The sequence below is a fragment of the Cydia amplana genome, chromosome 25, assembly GCF_948474715.1.
Source record: "Cydia amplana chromosome 25, ilCydAmpl1.1, whole genome shotgun sequence".
Taxonomy (NCBI): Eukaryota; Metazoa; Arthropoda; class Insecta; order Lepidoptera; family Tortricidae; genus Cydia; species Cydia amplana.
This window is the reverse complement of record NC_086093.1, coordinates 1,056,525-1,083,813: the sequence shown is the minus strand read 5'-3', so window position 1 is coordinate 1,083,813 and position 27,289 is coordinate 1,056,525. Positions and strand designations below refer to the sequence as shown.

Here is a 27,289-nt window from a genome sequence, read left to right as displayed (position 1 = left end):
TCACCAAACCCGTTGTCTAAACAGCAATGCATAAATCGTCTGCAATAGACGAAAAGACCTGTGATGATGACGTGAATTGCCGATGTAGTAACGGAACACTACTAATGGTAAAACCTACATATTAATCTGACAGTGTCTACTGTTTGCCAATAAATGATAAAATTGATAAAAAATTAACACTTCAGGTAAGTTTGTTTTGAATACAAAGGTTAATTAAATAATTTATCACCACACCAACTGGTAAAGGCCCCCTTGATTGTTCAAATACTAATGAGAAAATGGCATTTTTCCCACATGTGGGGCAAAGTAATCAGATCTAAATTTTGAGTTTCCTTATGTTAGCTGGTAGAATTTACTTTTAAATGATGATTTTGAATTATAAATTCTTTATAATGTTCATGTGGATTTGATTTTTTTGGTATTTTATAGTTGGTATTTTCCCTGCGTTGGCATGGTGATAAATTCTGTGTTTCATTAGGTGGCAATGTTTGTTTAACCCTCGTGCCTTGAATTCTCACAACGCTCAAGATTCCACTTCTCGAACCACTCGCTACGCTCATAGTTCAAATCTTCTGCTTGCCCTGGAATCAACATTAGCATGAGCGGTTAAACAACTGCTTTGCCCCCTTGCCCACTAATGACTATTGTCAAGTTTTATTTTAACCCCCCATGCTAATATTGATACCCGAGCAAGCAAAAGATTCCAAAGTATTTAGAGTTAGAGCAAGAAAGAAGAAAGGTACGTCATAATTTCAAAGATGTTTGACATTTAAAATAACACATGTACTGCGCAGGCGATCAATATCGCTGCATACTTTTCTTGGTCTAAATCTATACAATGGTTAGTGTTTGCAAACAGACTCCAATGTGAAGGCAATGTGTATTAAACTTTATTGTGATATTATTACATTTTATATATAAAAAATATGTTTCTGATTTCAGGACCCAGCCTCTAGCCACTAGAAGTTACAATGTACTCGTATGCAACAAGAGAGTGAAGATGAAATAGTCAATGCATCTCTGTACAGTCGCCATCAGATATATCGGAACGGCCAAGGTGTTCACAATATCTGAACACGCACTCTAACGCCCTGACCATAGAGGCGTGTTCAGATATTTGTGAGCGCCTTGGCCGCTCCGATATATCTGATGGCGACTGTACCACAAGTAAAATATTTTGAGTGGAAGATGGTTGAGATTGATTCCTGTTTCAACGGACAGACACATGCTATGAAGATTTTCTTAAAAATAATAAAATACAATTAATAAATTCAATGTTTAACATGATAGTGACTTTATTTTGTCTACCCACTAACAACCAATTTGTTCAATGCTGGCGGGCAATGGCGGTAAACTTAAATATTTGATGTGGTATGAAGCTAAATGTTTTGAACATAATGGCAAGCCACTAAAAAGTTTTAATCCTAGATTAGCCATTAAACTGTGGCTACCAGTCTGATTTGTTAATTGTTATATAAGTACAGTCAGCGTCATATAGTAGGTAGCATCCAAAGTATTCAAATAGTTCGGTACACCATATTATTTGTATGGCGTACTGAACTATTTGAATACTTTGGATGCGACCTACTATACGACGCTGACTGTACTTAATTTAAATATATATAAATTGTATATTATTTCTACGGCCTCCTAGCTAGTCAGTAGTGACAGTGACCCTGCTCTGCTATGTGCTATGAAGTAGGAGGTCCTGGGTTCAAATCCTCATAGGACATTTATTTGTTTTTTAATTGTGTGTGTATATATTAATGGTCTATATCTATTCCCATCTGTCCACACCTCTTGTATGGCGGCGGGGACAAATGGGCCACCACCATGGGACACCATATTAATACACTTTTAGGGGGATCCGAACCTAGGACTTCCAGCTTTGATATGATCATAAAATATAAGATATGTATGTATTTACATTTACACATTGTATTATTGCTCTCATACATATAGGGATATTTTTTAAAATGTCGGATGTCTCTTCTCTTTTGAGCATGAATAGAAGCAGGGGATAACTGACAGAACGGGATAGTCTTATGTATCTTTCAGTAGGAGTAGCAGCGAAAGCGCTATTATTGTTTGTCCTTGTCACAGTCTCACATCTTGTTTTATTCCCCACCGTAAATTGACCACCGTGATTGGTCGAATTCATTTGTTGCCCACCATAACAAATAAATTCGACCAATCATAGCGGCGCAATGCGACGCTATGATTGGTCGAATTTACATGTTTTGTCCCTCACGGAGGCACGCGTACACCACTTCTATAGGATGCTACCTTCTATGCTTTTGAGCAAGTTTTTGTCACCTGCCCTGCTATTCAAACTGCTCAAGAATTTACACTGTTTTGTTACCAAGTAGGTCGATTAGTGTAAGACTGTCCTAAAATATATGTATAGCTATATGAGGACAATTTTGTAATGCGTAAGGTTAAGTAAATTAATATACAAACAGCAACACTCCTAACTAGGGTTGCCAACCGTACTATATTATATAGTATTGTACTATATTTTGGCTCTCTGTACTATATATTTTTGGAAAAATACGCTAAAATACTATATTTCCGATTAAACGTATATTACACTTATGTTTAGTATTTTATATAAAAATACTATATTTTTTTGAAATGTACTATATTTTTGATGCCTTATTGTGGAAAATACTATATTCCACCAAAAAATAGTTGGCAACCCTACTCCTAACTGTACATCGGTACAGTTAACACTTAACAGTGTGGCTGATGATACCATGTAGGTTTAATATATTTTAATTATTATCACGTTTCTAAGAACAATAGTACATTATTGTCGAGGTTCGGAAGTAGCTACTTGCAAGCTGAGGATTCGTTTTAAACGGACGACCTTGGGAGTCCGTTTAATTGAATCCGAAGCCAGCAAGTAGCCTTCCAGCCGAGTCATATATAGTGCTTTTCTCAAAAATGGTGCAAGAGATATTTTACAGAAGCAACGTTCTAATTTTCACAGAGAAAAGTAAAACCATTAAAAAGATTTGCTTGCCGCCTTTAAAAAAAATAGAAGTGTATTTTTCTGCTGAAAATACGCCAACGTATTTGAGACACCTAAATAGTCGCGGTACCAACATTATATTAATAATAAGTGCTGATCATCTGTTTGGCTGTTGAATGGACCTATGCCTTCATTTGATATGGCCATTCAAAGTTTTAAAAAGTTTGGAACTCGTTTAATAATGGAATTTGTATGCAACATTGCAGTCCCGAAATCGAGACTGCAATGTTTTTAACTTTTTAATTTTTAGAATGACCATAAACTACACACTTCGCGACCTATTTTTTAACCGGCAACGTCGACTTTGCCGTCCATTTTTGAGAAAAATTATATTATTTATTACTTAATAATGTTGATATGTTGTCTGTGATATGATCATAAAGTATGAGGATTTACTACAGTGACATCTATTGATAGTCTTTCTCAAACAATCGAGCTATTTAGTGTGTTACAACGGCAAGAAACTAACTGTCTAGTAATGCGATAGATGGCGCTTAGAATAGTTCATGCCATTATTTATTTATTTTTTTCTGCGTCGATTTACTATGTGTAAATGGATGTTTTAAAAGGTTTTTGTTGTAATATGCTAAATAAATTAGAACTATACATGTTAATTTAAAAATTGGCAAGATTTGAAATAACACAAATATATATTTAGGCCCAATGGTGCTCTGAGTGACATCTCTTGGATTTTTGTGGAACTAAGCGAGGCTTGTATGGGCCGATTACTCTATACTATACTTACTTTATGGTTTAATATTGACTTTAATATTTTCTCTACCAAATCCTAAGAGAAATAAATACAGATACCTATATATTTAAGAAGTCAATTTATTGCAACTAAGCAGTTTAACCCGTCAACTCCCAGGTGTGACGTCACCCATAAGCGTTCTGGCTCAAATCTGAGCCGTGGGATCTGACAGGTTGTCAACAGGGAATTGGAACTGTTGTGAAACTAATGAAGTAATGACAACATAAGTCCAATTATTAGACTATTAGACTAGGTGTCGATATGTGTCAGACCTTTCATGAAGTGTCTAAGATCTAGAGGTCACATAATGAGCAATTGTTTAGATTATATATCTATTGTTGAAGCTCATTATTATAAATGTTTTTTATACTATGTAGGTGCATACATATACAAAATACACTTAATTAGTCTTGATACCATTACCTATATGCAGTTATAATCAAATGAAACTAGCTCCTTAGTACTTACCTCAGAAAGCTGGGTAATACTAGAATTATTTCTTTAGCCGATAAGGACAAATACAAACTTAAACAACAGATAAAGTCCTTTATATATTGGTCGCATTGTTATTAGTTTTAATGAACTTTGCTCATATAAATGGGTTGTTGTACCTATAGCTACAAGTTTGGCCAATGAATATGGTTATGTGTGTATTTAAAGAGCTGAATAGATAAAAGTACCTATACTGAATTTCGTATATTGATGGCTAATTAAAATAAAGGTTTATAAATATATATTTTTTGCAGATATTTAATTACTTACAGTAACACTTACACCCGTGTGGAAATTATTAAATGAGCCTAATAGCATTCTATTAGGCTCATTTAATAATTTATCTCAGTGTGGTAAACCGGAAAAGAGGGTCTTTAAACATAAACAAGACCACCATAACCTGAACAAAATTAATGTACCTAATGCATTCATTAGGTACATTAATTTTGTTCAGGTTATGGTGGTCTTGTTTATGTTTAAAGACCCTCTTTTCCGGTTTACCACACTGAGATACATCTGAGAGAAGACAACACAGCTATCGCAATTATTTATAAACCGGTGAAATGAAATACAGTATTTTTATGTCTAGGAACATTAGCAGTGGTGTGAAAAGAGACATTACAATATTCTACTTAAATGCTATATGTGCTTCAAGTGTCATAAGCTGATTGAGAGAAAATAATGTAAGATTTCAGATTTAACGAAAATTAAATTTGAAATTTCTTACAACATTTTGGAAATCCATATACCTACCGAGTTATTGGATATTATACAAATATCCTGGTGAAGTAACCCAGATGTTTTTTCTACATAAGTACTTAGATGCTTTTGCAAAAAATATTTTATCTATGTTTTCCTTCCAACTGAAACGAAATCTAAGGTATTAAAATTTAGGAAAAGTAGAAGGCATCAAGGCACGGTCATTGTAACTACTCAGTTTACGAAATATTTATATGCATACCTATGTACTTACATATAATTGTATAGATTTGCGCCCCAGCTCTCATATATAAAAGCATATTTTATTAACTGGTTTCAAGTTTCAACAGCGTTTTATCCTGGTTACCCTAGTGTTATCCAGGAAGTGCCATCAGCCATCACTGAAGGAGAAGAGGAAGAGGAGAAAGGAGTACAGTACAGTGTAATCCCTTGCGCCCTACACCGTCAAGCACACACACACACACACACTTGAAATACTGGTGTATGTTATGTAAAAATAATTACATTAATTATTTTATGGCATCTGTTTCAGAAGTGCTTGCCGTTTTAATAGCATTACTTATGTAATGAGGGAGCTAGGTATAGATGTGTAAATAATTGTAAATCTGCTCTTGTGCTTTTATTGGAGAATAGGCTCTCCTCAAATGATAGAATTGAACACTTTATGAAGAACGTTTTTTCGATTACACAAAACTCAACCTTAAAGTGTGACCTAGTACCCTTAATCGGTCTTAAATTATTGATTAACAATGTCACCAACTAATGAAAATTATTCATTACAGTATTAAGAAAAAGTAAGAAATTACTTTATCACTTTTATTAGCTGTTGTGATTGTACACAACGTGCAACACCCTGTCCTTGATAAAACATCAAACTTTACTGTTATTCTGATTGATAAATTTCAGCAACCCATGCTATCCATAGCATTATTTTTTTCAGGGAAAACACTAATTTTAAATTGAATGAGGTGTAAAACATTGATTACCTATATATAAATAATGAACAATAATATTCGTGATGGTAGTTATTAACTTGTTAGTGATTATTTATTGCCCTCAAAATCATGAAAAAATCACTTCCCAAACGATTTGTAGAGGGATTAAGTCAATTCTTAAAAGATTTATTTTTATTTTCACCACCTATTTAACCTGTTATGTGTTGGTGTCAACCGTAAATCGTTTAGGAGTTAATATTAGTGGAAGAAAAACATCAAGGTGGAGTGATTCTTGTACTTAATGATATTTCTCAATTTCATAATCATGGTTCCATCCAATAATTTTGGTAAATCCTTACTATGATAAATGAGAAAATAAGTGTTACTTAAAGGTGTAACCAGCAACACACTGCCAAGAGTTGCTTATACTTAGTTGTTGTATTCGCCAATAATTGCATCTCATGCTATCCTTTGATTTCTTTGATATTCCTATAATAATTAAGTTTTTATGTGGTATTTGGTGGTATAAATGAAAATACTTACCTATTACTAAATAAGGATCAAATTATTTTTGTTTCAACTATCTATATACTATACGATAGACAGTTTGATGAAATGATATCACTAGATCTCTAAATAATGTTGTAAACTAAATATACATACCTACCTATATTTTGGAAATAGTTACAGATAACTAAAAAGGTACCCAATTTAAAATGAAATAATAAATCATTGTTAATCAACGATTTCATTGTTATAATACAAAGCCAAAACAAACTTTGAATACTTATCTCTAAACATCTACATAGTTATATATCATTGAAGAAGTTTGTGCAGCGTAATAATAATTGGAAATTAAACGAACTTACCTGTAAGTGAAGTTCATTTCAATTATATTAGCTGCACAAACTTCGAAATGATAACCCATCCCACCCAGTACCCACGTTGTCCTGAGACAACCAGGGATTCGTGTACCTATAATCCCTGTCAAAGTTATGGTAATATTGGCTTTGCTGAATTGGGGGCCAAGTTGTTCCATCTATTGGCATATTCACTGCCAGCGTGAGCTACAAGCATAGCGGATACTATATGTTTTTTCCGCTTTGTAGCGATAAGTACCTAAGAATAGAGAACCCTAGCGGGCTACTGGCAGTGAAAGTGTTATGTCTTGGCTTGTTACTCTAAACTAAATGACATTGACAGTTGACAGCGCGGGAACCGTTCAACGTAGGAGTTACGTTCATAAATCAGATACATATTTTTAATTTTGGCTTTGCCTCTCTGTAACATTCATGGAATAGGCTAAAATGATAAGCGCGTACTACATAGTTATATATCATTTCGAAGTTTGTGCAGCTAATATAATTGAAATGAACTTCACTTACAGGTAAGTTCGTTTAATTTCCAATTATAATCAAATTTTAAATAATTAATAACACTGCATAATTATGTATGCTCATTGTACCTTTATGTAATTTTAGCTAATATAAATTTTATGACAATTTAACGAAGTTTAGTGGGTAGACATTTAGCAATATATCGTAATAAACTGGAAACTTAATCACAGGTATTTCGGTGTTACATATAACTAGATTTTTAAAATTTAGTCAGCAAAATTGAAGGAATGACTAAAATTAAAATTCCACGTGTTTGGGTGGCTACCGTTCCTCAATCCACCAACGGAGCGGTAGCTGACGTATACGAGGCGTCATGACCGACACAATTCGTACAAAACTTGGCCTTTTTATAGAATATTTCGTATATAATCCATAGTAACTACCTACTCACTGATTGTTAGCAAAGAGAATAGAGTGAATGAATAGAGGGTTACTGTCATGGTAAATTATTTAGCTCTAATATATTTACTGCCATCTTTTGACAAAAGGTTAAAACTGTTACAACGCCATTTGACTTTGACCCTTATTCTTTCACTGATATGTGTTAATTTGTTAAATATTGTAATTAACGCCATCTACCCGAGTCATAGAGAAAAAATACATAGATTGCTCACTCCATACATCAGTTTTAGTACCAAAAAGACTATTAGCATCTAGCATCGAGTAGGGGAACTATCAGTACTGCTACTTGACAATAGATGTAGCACCGACCGGAAAGTCTTATGCTGTTGAGATAAGACTTTCCGGTCGGTGCTACATCTATTATCAAGTAGCAGTACTGATAGTTCCGCTACTCGATGCTAGATGTAGACACTGAAATTAATAGTCTGAACTGATGTATGGAGTGAGCACTCTTGTCTTACTATATTTCTCTATGCCCGAGTGCAGGCCAAAGGTTATGACGCCATTGCTCGAAAAGATTGCACCATACCTTTGGCCTACTCTCGGGTAGATGGCGTATCAGTGTAATTAACACATATCAGTGAAAGAATAAGGGTCAACGTCAAATGGCGTTCTAACAGTTTTAACCTTTTGTCAAAAGATGGCAGTAAATTTACTGTGGCTACATAATTTACTTTGACAATCCGCCTCTATTTCAAATACTGTTTGTTAGTATATCATCCGAAATTAGCGTTCAACTCAAACTGGTGATGGCTCTTCATATGGCTTTTCAAACTGCCATTTTGTGTAAATGTCGCATTACAAATGTCACACTTATACCTCCTGTCACTCGAATGCGACCTCACATGCTCCTGCAAAGACTGTAACCTGGGATAACATTTATCACAAAACTCACAACGAAAATTCCTTTCCCCAGTATGCGTCGCCATATGCTCTTTTAGCCTTGAGGGTAGGTAGAATCTTTGGTCGCACAAGTCACACTGATGTCTATACACTTTCAAATGATTCCTCCTATTATGTTCCATAAGAGTTTTCCTTCTATTATATACTTTATCACATAATTTACATGGAAAAGTTCTTTTATCACCATGAACCTCTATTAAATGTCTATTTCTTAATGCGTAAGACAGAAAACTAGAATCACACTTGTAACAATTCACTGTAGGTTTTTTCTCATGTACCGTAGCTACGTGTAAGTAGCGACTGTATTTAGATTTCAAGTTCTTCCCACATATTTCACATGGGAAATTAGCTTCTACCTTATTATGACTTTTTATATGAGTTCTTAATGAGTTTTGTTCTAAAAAGCAGGCCCCGCATTGGTCACATATAAAAGTCCCGAAATGCTCTATCATATGCTTTTTCAAACTGTCAAAATATGGGAAACTGCTATTGCATTCCGTGCACTTTATATTGTCTAAAGTTAACTTGAATTTTAGGAATTCGTTTTGCACGGGGAATATTTTTTTGTTGTGTACGCTGCTTACGTGTTGTTTAAAGTCTTCTAGTGTTTCAATTTTGGCTGGGCATAATCTGCAGTCGATCCTGAAAATAAAACAGAAAATCTGTTTTTTTTTAACTCATAAAAATCCGGTTAAGATAACACTAAAGTCTATTTTTTTATTCGGTAGACTAAAATGACATTTCATAGTATGAAATGACTTTTTATGTTCATACTATGAACTGTCATTTCAGTCTACCGAATAAAAAAATAGACTTTAGATATTTTAACATAAATTAGTCATTTATATTCGCAATTAGAAAACGATTCTTACTTCGAGCAACACGGAAGGGAGACGGCATTCGTACTATTTCCCCTCTGTCGAAGCATAGGTACTACACAACCATGGTACAACTGTGCCTATGGCGGTGCATGTTGTAACTTGTTTCGTACACAAAAAGAGAACGAGGTGTGCAAGATTTGTCTTTGACGTGTGTCATTTCATTTTCTATGTATTAGTGTCGTCATTACAGATTGGATTTTGAATGTAGTGAGTGAGAGGTCCGACTGTTCCCCGCGCAAAAAATGACAGAACGATTTGTAGGGTAAGATATCGTTTGGGCTCCTCCCTTCCGACGTGTCGGAAGTGGCAACACTGTGGTGTCGTCCCGTTTTTCTTAGATTGGATTTGAAAGGGACGACTCTACAGTTGAGTATTATATTCTTTGCTCTACAGTCACAGGGCGGACACGTCATACAACAAAAATGATTTGCGTTTATATGTGTGCGCGGCACGTCTGTACACGCGTCATTGTGTATGTGTGGGTAAGTCGCTGTACTGAGAGCACGCCAGAAGTCCGTCAGATTGCAGTCGCGGGGCGAGCGCGGGGCGAGGTAATGCGAGTCGGGGCGGGGCGGTGCGGGGCCGTTCTGTATGATAATACTATTATTCAGTGCTACAGTATTGCCACTTGTTAATGTCTACTCTTTTTAGACAGACTATTTTTATTTTAATGATAAACATGTTTACATGACTTTACAGCTAAACCAATGCGTCACGAAACTTAGACTAACAGCAATAATACTTATAACAACAATAATAGCACATTACACTAGCATAGACAAATTACATAGGAACAGTTGAGCACCTAGCATCCATCGCCTCACAGAATCTCAAGCATTCACTATACACTATACACTCCCGTCCATCGCCACGCAAATAGATCGCACTCACACTCAGTGTAAGTGTAAGGCCTGAGTGGACGCTCGAAGCGGAGCGTGCAGCGTGGCTGTGGGCTCACGCGTGATGTGAGCAGCGTGCACTAAGGCCGCTCCTATACGCTCGCATTTGTTTAACCCTTAAATGCATGATTTTTTCTTTTTGGCCGAAATTAATATATGTATCACATAATTGTTTGCCGTTTCTAGGAAAAATAGTAAAAAAAATTATATCATCGATTTTCACTGCGAAATCAGTGTTAAAAGTTGCATAGGCTAAATCATATTTTTGGAATTATTATTACGCTGCACAAACTTCTTCAATGATATATAACTATGTAGTACGCGCTTATCATTTTAGCCTATTCCATGAATGTTACAGAGAGGCAAAGCCAAAATTAAAAATATGTATCTGATTTATGAACGTAACTCCTACGTTGAACGGTTCCCGCGCTGTCAACTGTCAATGTCATTGTGTTTATTCATGTTAGCCTAGACCATTAGGGCTTAATAAAATATAACTTTTTTAATAGGAAATAATAGTAAATATATAATAAATATGTGAAAAAATAAAATATTAGTGTACGACAGTCCGACCAATTACAAAATTGGAAGAAAATACAAGAAGATTGAAGAAGAAAATGCTACTTTCGCGACCAAGGTCAAAGGCGGCGTCGTTTCGTGGATAGCATGACTATCCACCCGGACATGTTGCATATCAAAATAAGAATCTAGCAGCATCATCATCTCCATCTCCGCCAGCGGCGTAGAGAAAAAAGCGATTTTCGCGTGGCGTATAAAAAGCAATCTGTGCCCTCCTCGCTCGCCAGCGACCGAATGTACATATCTAAAATTCCGAAAGAAAATAAACGCAAGGTAAGAAATATTTGTTCATGATTTTCGACGTTTGTGCTAACCTGTGCATTCTGGATTTTTTGGAACACTATTCTAGCTAGGTGTATATCTGTCCGCTAACTGCACATGGTGACTGAGCTGTGCACTGCATTCTGGAGCACTATTCTAGGTGCATCTGTCTGCTAACTGCACACGGTGGTTGTGCTGTGCACTGTGCATTCTGGAGCACTATTCTAGGTGCATCTGTCTGCTAACCGCACACGGTGGTTGTGCTGTGCACTGTGCATTCTGGAGCACTATTCTAGGTGCATCTGTCTGCTACCTGCACACGGTGGTTGTGCTGTGCACTGTGCATTCTGGGCCACTATTATAGGTGTGTCTGTCTGCTAACTGCACATGGTGACTGAGCTGTGCACTGCATTCTGGAGCACTATTCTAGGTGCATCTGTTTGCAAAATAGCTATACTAAGCTTTTTGGAGTACTAACCTAGGTATCTCTGATGATATTTGGACTTGGCTTTCACATACTAATACTAGGTGCATTCAATGCCAGTATCTTTGGGGCATTGTGGTGTTGTCACTTATTCCTTACTAACAGCACTGAGATATGGCTCATATCCTACCTGCCAATGGCAGTGGAAGGCCACAAGTCTTGCTAGAACTGGGTTTTGTAGACTAGACACGGCTCTTAACCCCATGAGTTAATCAATGTGGTATGCAAAATTAGGCCGTCTCTTGGTATGTACTATGACTTCAAGTAGGTGAATTAAAACATTTATTCTTATTTCAGCAAGCAAGGAATTAAGCGAGTAAATCTTGACATCATGGGACGGAGGCACCAGAAATTTGGATATGGAAAAATCCTAATAGGACAACCTCGTTGTTTGTTTTCAGATGTACAATTAAGAACATTACAAAACCAGTATGACCCAAACAAGATTATGCAAAATAATCTGCGCTGTAAAAATTTTATTGGTGCTCTATTGGTGAGATGCTTGTCAGTAAGGAACAAGGCTAAGTATTTGTTTGCTAACTGTGATGATTTAGCTCTCAATCAATTTTGTGCTGAAACCGGCTATGACAAGCTGGTGTCGCTTTTAAGTGACTGACCGTCTTTTGTGTGATTATCATCACTGAGAATCTTCGCTAAGGCAGTGGTCCTTTAAATACTAAAGCACAATAAATGGCATTAGAGATTTTTTATTTTATTTTTAAACATGCTGTCGACAAGTGATATTATAAGAAAATCTAGCAGAAAAACGAATGGCTTACGGCCCGGTACTTCAACTTCAAGGGCTCAATTATCAATCATATTTTCCAATGTATGTTTTGCTGTTACTTGTATTTGTTTCATATAATAAAGTATTCATTTAACATTACAACATACAAAAACCCTGGTCAAAAGCAGCGATAAAGAAGCGGAGCAACACTTTCCTCTCTGCAGTCACAATGTGGTCGCACTCAAGTGACATTACAACAGCCTGTGTTCATTTAGAACAAATTCTCAAAAGCTGTGGTTTATTTAAATACACTTCTTTAATTGCAGTGACATCATATTCAATATTTACAAGGATTTTGTCATACAAAATTAAATTTTTGTCAGTGCCAATACCGAAGGTTACAATTCCGAAATATGATCAATTCTGTGAAATTGATAGTCAAATACTAGAAAACTATGTGACTGTGATATATACTGTGTGTATATGCCTATGATGTTCTTATAAAATAATGTACACTTTATACAGTTTAATATTGACTTTAATATTTTCTCTACCAAATCCTAAGAGAAATAAATACAGATACCTATATATTTAAGAAGTCAATTTATTGCAACTAAGCAGTTTAACCCGTCAACTCCCAGGTGTGACGTCACCCATAAGCGTTCTGGCTCAAATCTGAGCCGTGGGATCTGACAGGTTGTCAACAGGGAATTGGAACTGTTATGAAACTAATGAAGTAATGACAACATAAGTCCAATTATTAGACTATTAGACTAGGTGTCGATATGTGTCAGACCTTTCATGAAGTGTCTAAGATCTAGAGGTCACATAATGAGCAATTGTTTAGATTATATATCTATTGTTGAAGCTCATTATTATAAATGTTTTTTATACTATGTAGGTGCATACATATACAAAATACACTTAATTAGTCTTGATACCATTACCTATATGCAGCTATAATCAAATGAAACTAGCTCCTTAGTACTTACCTCAGAAAGCTGGGTAATACTAGAATTATTTCTTTAGCCGATAAGGACAAATACAAACTTAAACAACAGATAAAGTCCTTTATATATTGGTCGCATTGTTATTAGTTTTAATGAACTTTGCTCATATAAATGGGTTGTTGTACCTATAGCTACAAGTTTGGCCAATGAATATGGTTATGTGTGTATTTAAAGAGCTGAATAGATAAAAGTACCTATACTGAATTTCGTATATTGATGGCTAATTAAAATAAAGGGTTATAAATATATATTTTTTGCAGATATTTAATTACTTACAGTAACACTTACACCCGTGTGGAAATTATTAAATGAGCCTAATAGAATGCATTAGGTACATTAATTTTGTTCAGGTTATGGTGGTCTTGTTTATGTTTAAAGACCCTCTTTTCCGGTTTACCACACTGAGATACATCTGAGAGAAGACAACACAGCTATCGCAATTATTTATAAACCGGTGAAATGAAATACAGTATTTTTATGTCTAGGAACATTAGCAGTGGTGTGAAAAGAGACATTACAATATTCTACTTAAATGCTATATGTGCTTCAAGTGTCATAAGCTGATTGAGAGAAAATAATGTAAGATTTCAGATTTAACGAAAATTAAATTTGAAATTTCTTACAACATTTTGGAAATCCATATACCTACCGAGTTATTGGATATTATACAAATATCCTGGTGAAGTAACCCAGATGTTTTTTCTACATAAGTACTTAGATGCTTTTGCAAAAAATATTTTATCTATGTTTTCCTTCCAACTGAAACGAAATCTAAGGTATTAAAATTTAGGAAAAGTAGAAGGCATCAAGGCACGGTCATTGTAACTACTCAGTTTACGAAATATTTATATGCATACCTATGTACTTACATATAATTGTATAGATTTGCGCCCCAGCTCTCATATATAAAAGCATATTTTATTAACTGGTTTCAAGTTTCAACAGCGTTTTATCCTGGTTACCCTAGTGTTATCCAGGAAGTGCCATCAGCCATCACTGAAGGAGAAGAGGAAGAGGAGAAAGGAGTACAGTACAGTGTAATCCCTTGCGCCCTACACCGTCAAGCACACACACACACACACACACTTGAAATACTGGTGTATGTTATGTAAAAATAATTACATTAATTATTTTATGGCATCTGTTTCAGAAGTGCTTGCCGTTTTAATAGCATTACTTATGTAATGAGGGAGCTAGGTATAGATGTGTAAATAATTGTAAATCTGCTCTTGTGCTTTTATTGGAGAATAGGCTCTCCTCAAATGATAGAATTGAACACTTTATGAAGAACGTTTTTTCGATTACACAAAACTCAACCTTAAAGTGTGACCTAGTACCCTTAATCGGTCTTAAATTATTGATTAACAATGTCACCAACTAATGAAAATTATTCATTACAGTATTAAGAAAAAGTAAGAAATTACTTTATCACTTTTATTAGCTGTTGTGATTGTACACAACGTGCAAAACCCTGTCCTTGATAAAACATCAAACTTTACTGTTATTCTGATTGATAAATTTCAGCAACCCATGCTATCCATAGCATTATTTTTTTCAGGGAAAACACTAATTTTAAATTGAATGAGGTGTAAAACATTGATTACCTATATATAAATAATGAACAATAATATTCGTGATGGTAGTTATTAACTTGTTAGTGATTATTTATTGCCCTCAAAATCATGAAAAAATCACTTCCCAAACGATTTGTAGAGGGATTAAGTCAATTCTTAAAAGATTTATTTTTATTTTCACCACCTATTTAACCTGTTATGTGTTGGTGTCAACCGTAAATCGTTTAGGAGTTAATATTAGTGGAAGAAAAACATCAAGGTGGAGTGATTCTTGTACTTAATGATATTTCTCAATTTCATAATCATGGTTCCATCCAATAATTTTGGTAAATCCTTACTATGATAAATGAGAAAATAAGTGTTACTTAAAGGTGTAACCAGCAACACACTGCCAAGAGTTGCTTATACTTAGTTGTTGTATTCGCCAATAATTGCATCTCATGCTATCCTTTGATTTCTTTGATATTCCTATAATAATTAAGTTTTTATGTGGTATTTGGTGGTATAAATGAAAATACTTACCTATTACTAAATAAGGATCAAATTATTTTTGTTTCAACTATCTATATACTATACGATAGACAGTTTGATGAAATGATATCACTAGATCTCTAAATAATGTTGTAAACTAAATATACATACCTACCTATATTTTGGAAATAGTTACAGATAACTAAAAAGGTACCCAATTTAAAATGAAATAATAAATCATTGTTAATCAACGATTTCATTGTTATAATACAAAGCCAAAACAAACTTTGAATACTTATCTCTAAACATCTACATAGTTATATATCATTGAAGAAGTTTGTGCAGCGTAATAATAATTGGAAATTAAACGAACTTACCTGTAAGTGAAGTTCATTTCAATTATATTAGCTGCACAAACTTCGAAATGATAACCCATCCCACCCAGTACCCACGTTGTCCTGAGACAACCAGGGATTCGTGTACCTATAATCCCTGTCAAAGTTATGGTAATATTGGCTTTGCTGAATTGGGGGCCAAGTTGTTCCATCTATTGGCATATTCACTGCCAGCGTGAGCTACAAGCATAGCGGATACTATATGTTTTTTCCGCTTTGTAGCGATAAGTACCTAAGAATAGAGAACCCTAGCGGGCTACTGGCAGTGAAAGTGTTATGTCTTGGCTTGTTACTCTAAACTAAATGACATTGACAGTTGACAGCGCGGGAACCGTTCAACGTAGGAGTTACGTTCATAAATCAGATACATATTTTTAATTTTGGCTTTGCCTCTCTGTAACATTCATGGAATAGGCTAAAATGATAAGCGCGTACTACATAGTTATATATCATTTCGAAGTTTGTGCAGCTAATATAATTGAAATGAACTTCACTTACAGGTAAGTTCGTTTAATTTCCAAATATATAGGTATTTGTAAAGGGTATAGGAAAAATCTTAACTGCCATCAGAAAGGTACACTATTTATGATGTTCCTATGATAAAGTTTGTAAATATAAAATAATTACAAACCCCGAAAAATCTGCCCAAAATCACATACTAAAAATCATCAACTTCCAGGTTTTTCCAAATTTTCCGACATTTCGTCTATAAACAAATGTAATTTTTATGAATTAAAATACTGCGTAAATTTATGTAATAATTCGGAAAATTTATTAGTTTTACTATTGAAATAATATACAAGAACAAATAGAATTTGTTTAATAATGCATAACATTTGATGTTTATGTTGTGTGTATAAATGCATCACTATGCATTTAAGGGTTAACATGCACGCCGCACGCCCCGCCCCGCGGCACGCCCAACTCGAGCGTCCACTCAGGTGTCAATGCCAGGTGCACTATATACCTGGTGATGTCGATCTTGGGTATCTTCTTGTTCTCGGTCATGCTCTCGAACATGCTCGGCTTGTGCACCAACGTGTGCTCGCGCAGCTCCACGGGGTTCGTGAACTGGTCCTGCGCACAAAGATAATTTACTACAGCCTCCTAAGCAAGACTCGGAACCGGTTTTTTCTTCATACAAAAAATACCGGTATTATTACGTTCTTTTTCGTTCTTTGGCTTGAAATGAAATGAAAATGAAAAAATCGTTTATTGGTCACAGTGATTATTGTGTAACAAATTTAGAAAGGGTTGGGACCTCCTAGTAAGTATATCAATACTTGTGACAGGAGACCCCGCTCTTCCAGCAGCAAGTTAAGGGTATACAAACCAATAGAATACTCGTTAATTATGTAGGTACAGAAAGTAATACATTAAAACATATAATTAAACTAAAGTAACAACAGTTAACAATTCAATGTAATGTAATAATCTGAGAGTAATAATGGCTTATTTATAAAAATGTTCGTGGTAGACAAAGAAATTGCAGCTACCCCGAACATTTTTATAAACTAATTTCGGGTAGTTTAGTGGTATAATATTTAAAACCTTCGCGTTTTGAACACATATTAACTCACATTCATATCAATTAGCCGCGACCATGACCAGTGAAACCTGTGTCGAAACTTCGGTAAATAAAGGTAATTGAATAAATTTCGTGTTAGTTTAGTGGTGTTTTATTAATATCTCGGTTGACATTTGTTGGGACGTCAGTCTTTCCGTGACCACAGCTGGTGCAACTCAGCTGAAACGTCGGAATTAAAGGTAAAAACAATGAAATTATATCGCGGTAGACCCGTTTGTGTAATTAAATATGTGTACAAAACGCGAGAGTTTAAAGTGTTATTATTTTATTTTTAGTGGGATAATCTAATAATACGAAGTTGTTACCTAAATACATGATTCAGTCCTACGTAAAGAGCATAAAATAGTTCAAAATATTGGGCTATTTTGGGTTTTACAGCCATACAAGGGCCATTTTATTTAAAGTTGTCCCCTACACTTTTTATTTTTTATTTTGTGAATTTCTATGTTATTTCTACTCAGAATCACGAGCTCTTTCTATCCTAATAGGAGAAAAAAGTGTCCCAAGGTTTTTATTTTCATTCCGTTACCATTTTTCATAGACTGTATGGCGGTCACGGAATGGAAAGATCGAAAAATGTATGGAAGTTTTGGGACACTTTTTTCTCCTATTAGGATCAAAAGAGCCCGTGATTCTGAGTAGAAATAACATAAAAAATCCCAAATTTGTAGGGGACAACTTTAAACAAAATGGCCCACAAACGAAACATCCAAAATTTTCCATTGAAATTTGAACCTAAATTGTAGGAAATAGAGTTGATTTTGCGTTGTTTTCAAATTGAACGAAACAAAGCGAAAGCGACTCTGTTCCAATTGAACATGGTTTAAATTACATCGAACTGAATAGGTACTATAGGTAGGACGTTGGGCCTTAGGAGGATAGAGGCGTATTGTCAAAGTAAATTTACTGCCATCTTTCGAGTGGATGGATAAATTTGGTAAATACCCGCTACCCATCTCTAGTTGTGAAACACTCTAAGGTTAGGACAGACAAGACCAGCGTATTACGTACCCTGCAGTAGTAGCAGTAATAGTTGCTGATCCTATTATGGAACGGGCACACGTATGTCTTGAGCACTATAGTGATTGTGTTGTAAAACACTCTAAGGTTAAGACAGACAAGACCAGCGTGTTTATACGTACCCTGCAGTAGTAGCAGTAATAGTTGCTGATCCTATTATGGAACGGGCACACGTATGTCTTGAGCACTATAGTGATTGTGTTGTGAAACACTCTAAGGTTAAGACAAGACCAGCGTGTTTATACGTACCCTGCAGTAGTAGCAGTAATAGTTGCTGATCCTATTATGGAACGGGCAGACATTGAGCACTATTGTGATAGTGTTGTGAAACACTCTAAGGTTAAGACAGACAAGACTAGCGTGTTACGTACCCTGCAGTAGTAGCAGTAATAGTTGCTGATCCTATTATGGAACGGGCAGACATTGAGCACTATTGTGATAGTGTTGTGAAACACTCTAAGGTTAAGACAGACAAGACCAGCGTGTTTATACGTACCCTGCAGTAGTAACAGTAATAGTTGCTGATCCTATTATGGAACGGGCACACGTATGAGTTGAGGACTATAGTGATTGTGTTGTGGTACACCATGTGGTCGTGATCATCGGGGGTCCTTTTTTGTGCCTTCAGTTTCTTAGGCGGCGACGCTGGAAAAAACAGGTGAGATCAGAGACTAGTAAATATTCAAGACTAACAATAACAACCTTCATACAACACCGCGTTCCTTTCCAAATCACCCTGAATTTGTAGTAAACAAGAGATCAGTAGGACAAATTGGGGCAACCCTTTTTTTTTTGTAAACCACGCCGGTGGCAAACAAGCATACGGCCCGCCTGATGGTAAGCAGTCACCGTAGCTTAAGGACGCCTGCTCTTCCAGGGGTGTAACATGCGCGTTGCCGACCCTTTAAAAGCCTGTACCGCATGAACAGATTTTCATGCGGTTGTCTTCGAGTCTTGAGGAAGGTTTAGGTGTATAATTTGTTTAGGTTTTGTGTAACCCGTGCGAAGCCGGGGCGGGTCGCTAGTGAGGATATATAGCAATACTTGTCAGTAAAAAAAGGCGCGAAATTAAAATTTCTATGGGACGATATCCCTTCGCGCCTACATTTTTCAAATTTGCCGCCTTTTTCTACTGACAAGATCTGCTTGACCAAAAGTGTATCTTAGACTTGGTGGAGGTCCTGGGATGTAAAGTTTACTTCCGAATATGGGCCATTTTATTTAAAATTTGTCCCCTACACTTTTTTTTCAAAATTGAGATTTATTATGTTATTTCTACTCAGAATCATGACCTCTTTTGATCCTAATAGGAGAAAAAAAGTGTCTCAAGATTTCCATACATTTTTCGATCTTTCCATTCCGAAACCGCCATACAAATTCTATGAAAAAATGGTAACGGAATGGGAAAAACCTTGGGACACTTTTTTTCTCCTATTAGGATCGAAAGAGCTCGTGATTCTGAGTAGAAATAACATATCATCATCTTCCTCGCGTTGTCCCGGCATTTTGCCACGGCTCATGGGAGCCTGGGGTCCGCTTGGCAACTAATCCCAGTAATTGGCGTGGGCACTAGTTTTTACGAAAGCGACTGCCATCTGACCTTCCAACCCAGAGGGTAAACTAGGCCCGTATTGGGATTAGTCCGGTTTCCTCACGATGTTTTCCTTCACCGAAAAGCGACTGGTAAATATCAAATGATATTTCGTACATAAGTTCCGAAAAACTCATTGGTACGAGCCGGGGTTCGAACCCGCGACCTCCGGATTGCAAGTCGCACGCTCTTACCGCTAGGCCACCAGCGCTTTTTTTTTTATAAATTCACAAGTTAAAAAAAAGTGTAGGGGACAACTTTAAATAGAATGGCCCATATACTCACGTGGTCCTTGGTCCAGCAATTCATCAAGTTTGTCCTGTAGAGCGAGCGCTCTATCAAACAGCTCTCTTTTGGATCTTTTCTTCAGTACTAAGGGTCGCGGTCGCGTCTTCTTACGCTTCTCGGGTGACTCTGACTTTAGCTCTATCTCCACTTTACATTCGGGTTCTGTTGAGATACAAATGAGTTGTTAGGGTCCTACTGGGACGTAGAAATCGCGGACTGTATCAAAATAGGCTGGTTTATTCCGCCTTAATTACAGCAAGGAGGCCTTTGTGTCAAAATGACACGTCGAGCCGACGGTTGTTGCAAACACATAAATAAATAAATAAATATTGTATTAAATATTATTAACTGTATGTTCGATAATAAAAGGCTTTGAAATTGAAATTACAGCAAGAAAGCGCGGTTGCGGAAATAAGGACTATTAGGAGAGCCTTTAATCTGTCCTCTTCCAAATTTTTGAAGTGTTCCTCCACATACTTCAACCCGGGCAGCATGTTAAGTCATAGACTAGGAATCCTCTAGACGGTGTTTAGAGCAATTATTTCATGAAACCGATGCTGCCAAAAATACTGGGGTGCGGGGGACGAGGTGAGCGAGTCCCGTGCCGTGATTGGTCCGTTCAAAGACACGGACATAACACAAAGACACTTTGACTCGAAAATGGAGTAAAACTACCGTATTGTGGCAGAGGGGGTAGCGCTACTATGCTCAGTCTGGTGGATGTCTTTGTCTGTGTGTTAAGTACTGGATACTACAGTACTTAACATTAGTTGTTAAAACGAAAGTGGACGACCACCCCCAAACCCCCAAACCGTAGTCCTATATTCTGTGATCTCTCTTTTTTCTGGTGTTGCAAAAAATAGGTAAGTATGATAAGTTGGTTTCTTTTGAAATAAACAAATAAAATTATAATTTAAATGAATTATTTTCAAGACTAGGAATAACGCCCGTCGTTTTGAAAACAAATTATAATTTAGGAGCCATTTACGAGTCGAAAATGTTCGTTTACGGTCTACGGATGTCATTGGGGCATATTTAATCGTTGACATTGGTATAGAAGTTTGTGTTGTACGGAACAGGGTAACGTTTTCAAAATGGCGGGCGTTATTCAGAGTCTTGGTTATTTACCATAATCTTGGTCATCGTCATGTCCGCCCACGGACGCATCTGAGTCAGGGACAGGTTCCACCTTCACTTTAGTCTCCACCAGGGGCACTTCTGTAACAAATTTAAATCAGATTTAACAAATACAACACCACCTGTAGTTACCTGGTTCTATTTGCCGTGAATTTTTTTTTTGTAGTTTTACGTTTGTGTAAAATAATTATTGGTGCAATAAAGGATATTTACTTACTTATATACAATATGAAAGTAGGGTTTTTTAAATTGGGGTTTACTTATGAATAAACCAAAAACCGGCCAAGTGCGAGTCGGACTCGCGCACGGAGGGTTCCGCACCATCAACAAAAAATAGAGCAAACAAGCAAAAAACGGTCACCCATCCAAGTACTGACCCCGCCCGACGTTGCTTAACTTCGGTCAAAAATCACGTTTGTTGTATGGGAGCCCCACTTAAATCTTTATTTTATTCTGTTTTTAGTGTTTGTTGCGGCAACAGAAATACATCATCTGTGAAAATTTCAACTGTCTAGCTATCACGGTTCGTGAGATACAGCCTGGTGACAGACGGACGGACGGACGGACAGCGGAGTCTTAGTAATAGGGTCCCGTTTTTACCCTTTGGGTACGGAACCCTAAAACCAAACTGGGTGATTGTTATTCACATTTATGTAGGATGTTTGCTGCTCAATTTTGCAACACTAGTTATTAGACTGATAGTGATAAGCCATAGAAACGTCTTTGAACCCAAAATTCATATTTAATCAAAATAATTTGATATTGTCTTTGGTTGCCGCAATAGTTACTCATGAAATAAAACTATGGATTATATCGCGTATATTGAATTTATTCCATCCGTTTTAATAGTTTTGTTTCTAAAATCATTTGATTTGTTCCAAAAGTTGTGCAATTTTTTTTATCCGATAAAATCTCTTTATGTCTTACCATCCTTGTTCTCCAGCCGGGCGTCAAGGAAGGCCTGCTCGCTCTGCAGCACCTGCTGACGGAAGGCCACAGCTTCCCGGAGACGGCCAACACATGTGGCGCACACTCCACTGTCTTTAGGCTCCCCGTCTAAATGGGACAGCTGGAAATATATGTAAGATATTAACATGCCGTAGGGGTTTGTGAACAAATCAAAGTGATTGGACGAACTTAAACAAACATGCTTGACCTGCAATCAATTGATTAAAACTCATGGCGTTATTCATAAACGGCTGCTAACTTAATCAGTTGATGATTATCATTTGTTTGTTATTGCGCAACTGAAGTGGGAATGGGCCGGCCATATCTGTCGAAGGGATGACGACCGATGGGGCCAGCGAGTACTGCTCTGGAGACCTCGACTGGGAAGCCGGAGTGACGAAAACCACGAGCCAGATGGTCGGACGACATTAGAAAGACGGCAGGGCCGACCTGGCATAGAACCGCCACGTACAGAACAACATGGAAATCCATGAAAGAGGCATATGTTCAGCAGTGAACGCAAATATGCTGAGAAGAAAGAAGAAGAAATTTGTTATGCCATAGAGAGGGACTTAGTTAACTTAGTAGACGTTTATAAATAACGTCGATTTCTATAAGGTCAATACAGGTAAGTGTGGCATAGGGGTAAGTGTGGCTGGCCTTCACATTGGGGCCTGTTTACACATATAAAATTCTCCTCCTCCTTGGCCTCCTGATTGGATCACACAATTTAATCAGATTCGCGAAAAATTGGTCCCGTCTAGGCTGGCCTTTACACATATAAATTAGCATTTTTAAATGGATCAAGTGTATTATTTTGTTAGTGCATTACGTAGTCTGTTCAATGCAGGAACCTTATTTCAGGTTAAATAAATAATATACTTACAAGTAAGCCGAAACAATCCATCAACATATCGGAGTAAACTTCCTTCTTGCCGAGCCATTCGTATTCGCTGCTCAAAAGTCGGCATTTCTTTATGGAACGGCAGCATCGGCATAGCGCAGGGTCAACTATGGGGCCTTTAGCTTTACCCAAAGATGTGCCAGCCACCGCCATGGCGATAAACATTTTAAAAAGCACTATTTATTTAATTTATAAACATTGGGAATAGGAAAGAGCACTTTTGGGGAACATAGCATTTTTGACAGACTGGATTCGTTCGAGTAGAACTCATTGAAAGTTAATAAAATATGAAAGAATGATTTATACGATTACTTTCTACCTAAATTATGTAACTATGTTATTATAGAGTCACTAAGTATATTATTTTGATTCAATAGAACATGATTTAATTATATTTAATTTTGTTGATTTACTTAAAAAATACTTTCTACTCGAACTATTCTTTTTGCGTTTCGATTTTGCATTGAAAGATTTGAAAGTTACCACTAAAGAGGTTGCTTTAAAATCACAATCGACTATCGATTGTAATAGATTTGAATCGAGATTTTTTGTTGATACTTATTAAATTACCTTCTTCTTCCTCGCGTTATCCCGGCATTTTTTCAACGGCTCATGGGAGCCTGGGGTCCGCTTGACAACTAATCCCATGATTTGACGTAGGCACTAGTTTTTACGAAAGCGACTGCCATCTGACCTTCCAACCCAGAGGGGAAACTAGGCCTTATTGGGATTAGTCCGGTTTCCTCACGATGTTTTCCTTCACCGAAAAGCAACTGGTAAATATCAAATGATATTTCGTACATAAGTTCCGAAAAACTCATTGGTACGAGCCGGGGTTTGAACCCGCGACCTCCGGATTGAAAGTCGCACGCTCTTACCGCTAGGCCACCAGCGCTTTTTAAATTTTAAATTACCTTAATGTTATTATATTATATATACGTTTAAGTGGAAGTTCCGATATTTTCGAGCATCTTGGCCGCTCCGATATTTGTGATGGGGACGGGAACGGATTAGTAAAAGAATGCAACATCGCCGGAAAAATATTTTATTAAAAAAATTTACAATGTACTTTTTATCCAGCTTATCTCTAATTTGTATAAATGTGTCGTTCCAAGCAAAAAGTCCCACTTTGTCGCCATAAGGACGGTTTACAGGTTATTCGTATAAAGATACAAGCAAATTTCGTCGTTATGGTTACCTTGTCGCTTACCTAAGTGGGACCTTTGACTAGACTTCGACACAAATTTATTTTAATACTCAGATCAGTATATGTATATTATGTATACTTCCTATTATAAATATAACTTAACATTACTATACAATACATTAAGTAAAAATTGTGATGACATAAAAAAGAAATGGAAATATATGTATAGTAAGCGTAAAATGATAGTTTGTGCAGAAAGAGAAACTTCATAGAGTTAGACCAAGGTAGGTCTGCAGCGATTTTGATAGCCCAGACGGTGTTATTCAAACGACATAATTTCATAGAAGTTCAACATTTAAAAGAACACTTGCGCATGACTGGGCTTTCAAAATCGCTGAAGACTTAGTCTATTTTTTTATTCGGTAGACTGTAGACTAAAATGACATTTCATAGTATGAACATCATGTGTCATTTCATACTATGAAATGTCATTTTAGTCTACCGAATAAAAAATAGACTTTAGCTTGGTCTAACTCTAGAATGTATTGGTCATTCATTGGTTTAACTTATGTCCTACGACTTATCTCTTTCCGCACATACTCTAATATAGTGTTTAATAAAATAATACTTTCAAAACCTTTATATTATTAAAAACCTGGAACAAGTAACATTTATTTGCATTTTATACCGCATATTCCATTTTTGTTCAATCCCATTATAATTAAAAACAATTCAATGTATACATTTATAAATAAAAATTAAATACTCGTATGTAAATTGTAAAATTTGTAAAATAAATATAAAGCAGAGACATAGACAAAGGAATACTAAGACGCAAATAGTGTTAAATATTTTAGGAGTTCATGTGGCAGCTGAAGTAGATGGCGCTATACGGGCCCGCGTATTCGCCCTGGCTGGGTTGTCAAGCGTTTTTTTTTCTTTACGCGTCTTATTATTTATCTCACTCTGTCTATGGTAAATTACAGTACCTAAGATGACGTATTTCCTGAAGACATAACTTGCGAGTTATTTTTTATCATGTTTGTATGAAATCTAGGCGGAATATTTGCAATAATATAAACATACTAAACATAGTACTAAAATTAAAAGGCTACTTAAAACCAATTCATAATCTAAAATTATATCATATTAATTTACATTTAGTAGCAGCACTATGGCTCAAGACAAATACATAATAAAGACTGTTAATATCTACACAAAGTCGTAATCTCTACATCTCGCCTACAAGTGGGGATGTTTTTTTACCGCTTCAACCCTAAGGTGTTGGTTGTCGTTGAATAGGTCTTTCAAAACTAACAGGGGTCTTCAACAATATTGTTTTGATAAAGTGAATATTTTCGGAAATAATTGCTCCAAAAGAAAAAAAAAGTGCCCCTTAGCAAAAAATATGTAAAAAATCGTGAATTAAAGTGTAATAAAGACTTTCAATGAAAACTATAGCGGACATGATCAGTACAGCCGTTTTTGAGTTATCGCAAGTCTTCCCTTCATAGTAAAAAGACGTACAAAGCGCTGTGAAGGTACCTACTCCCTTTTTGCTTGTTATGTACGTGATACTTACAAATAGCACCCATTCAAGGTCTATTGTGACAGACGGGTAACTACACCTACACTGGGCATAGCCCGACATGCTCTTGGCCGGTTTTTTATATGTGGAAAACCTCTAAGCGAAGTAAGGACAATGCAGCGCGCGACATTGTAAATTTACAGTCTCTTTTATGACTTGTCTTTGTTAGAAATTAAACCATAGACAAATAATACTAAGACGTGGAAAGTACTGCAAACATTGTACTCGCGACTAATATTACTTTATCCACGAGTGAAATAAGTACTGTGATGTATTTAGAGCAGTCTTTAAAAGCAAAAAATAAGGTAACCATTAGTTTATGCTTTCAATCATGTATAACAGAAAAGATTTAAGAAATCTTCCTCGCGTTGTCCCGGCATTTTTGCCACGGCTCGTGGGATCCTGGGGCCTACGTCAAAAGAATTGACGTAGGCACTAGTTTTAAGAAATAAATATTAAAATAATCCAGTCGAATTTACTAATCATATCAAATGCATGTTATATTACAATTATTGTTCAAAGTAAATATCCCTTCGCACGAATACTTAAAAAATGTTTGATATGCGAGTCATGTTGTCACTCCTGTGGAATCAGTGGAATGGTTCACAGCTTGTGTGCATATAGTATCCTGAGTTGAGTGGATTTGGATCCTTCTTTTATTCAATATGTAGAACTTTAGGTATGTAAGCAAAGCGTCACTATGATAAGTAATGATCTAATGATTTTAGAATAGAATAGAATTCATTTATTTACGTCACCCTAGGCCGGTAAATGGGATTTTCTCCCCGCTACGCGAGTAGAAAATCTCACTTCCTGGCTAAGGAAAGACGTAAAACTTTAGACAAACTACGGGCGGTAATGCGTAAAGCCCCATATTTATTATTTATGCACAAACACCTGCGATCTGGAGCATTCACGAATTCACCTCCCTAGGTATGTAATGTACTATTACGTCACATCGTGGTTTGTTACATAAGAGAGGGTATAAAAGGAACGGACCAAAAAAGGACCCCCACTATTATACAGGTAAGATGTACCCCATTATTTGGCTATATCCACAGAAGAGACATGAACTTTCTTGCTATTTATGACCCATGCAAGCCGTGTTACTTATACTTTTTTGTTGCAAGAAGAACATTCCTAGATACTCATATTAAAGAACA

General features: G+C 36.2%; 1 protein-coding gene across 1 annotated transcript; it reads right to left on the bottom strand.

Annotated features, from left to right (window-relative positions):
* Nucleotides 1-8,437: 8,437 nt before the first annotated feature.
* LOC134659503 (PR domain zinc finger protein 5-like) lies at nucleotides 8,438-23,610 on the bottom strand. The gene is made up of 7 exons (XM_063515147.1): nucleotides 23,374-23,610; nucleotides 22,467-22,608; nucleotides 21,531-21,620; nucleotides 20,400-20,564; nucleotides 19,020-19,168; nucleotides 16,883-16,992; nucleotides 8,438-9,276 (listed from the first exon to the last, which is right to left on the bottom strand). Exons 1-7 carry the CDS (start codon nucleotides 23,554-23,556, stop codon nucleotides 8,448-8,450), a joined length of 1,668 nt encoding a protein of 555 aa, XP_063371217.1. The 5' UTR covers nucleotides 23,557-23,610; the 3' UTR covers nucleotides 8,438-8,447.
* Between the last annotated feature and the right edge of the window lie 3,679 nt (nucleotides 23,611-27,289).

Bases quoted from the DNA above. Each gene is read 5' to 3' on its own strand.
- LOC134659503 (XM_063515147.1), bottom strand. From the start codon at position 23,556: ATGTTTATCGCCATGGCGGTGGCTGGCACATCTTTGGGTAAAGCTAAA. The intron at 21,621-22,466 runs GTAAGACATAAA...AATTTGTTACAG, and splicing joins CCGGCTGGAGAACAAGGATG to AAGTGCCCCTGGTGGAGACT. The intron at 19,169-20,399 runs GTGAGTATATGG...TGTTTTTTCCAG, and splicing joins ATTGCTGGACCAAGGACCAC to CGTCGCCGCCTAAGAAACTG.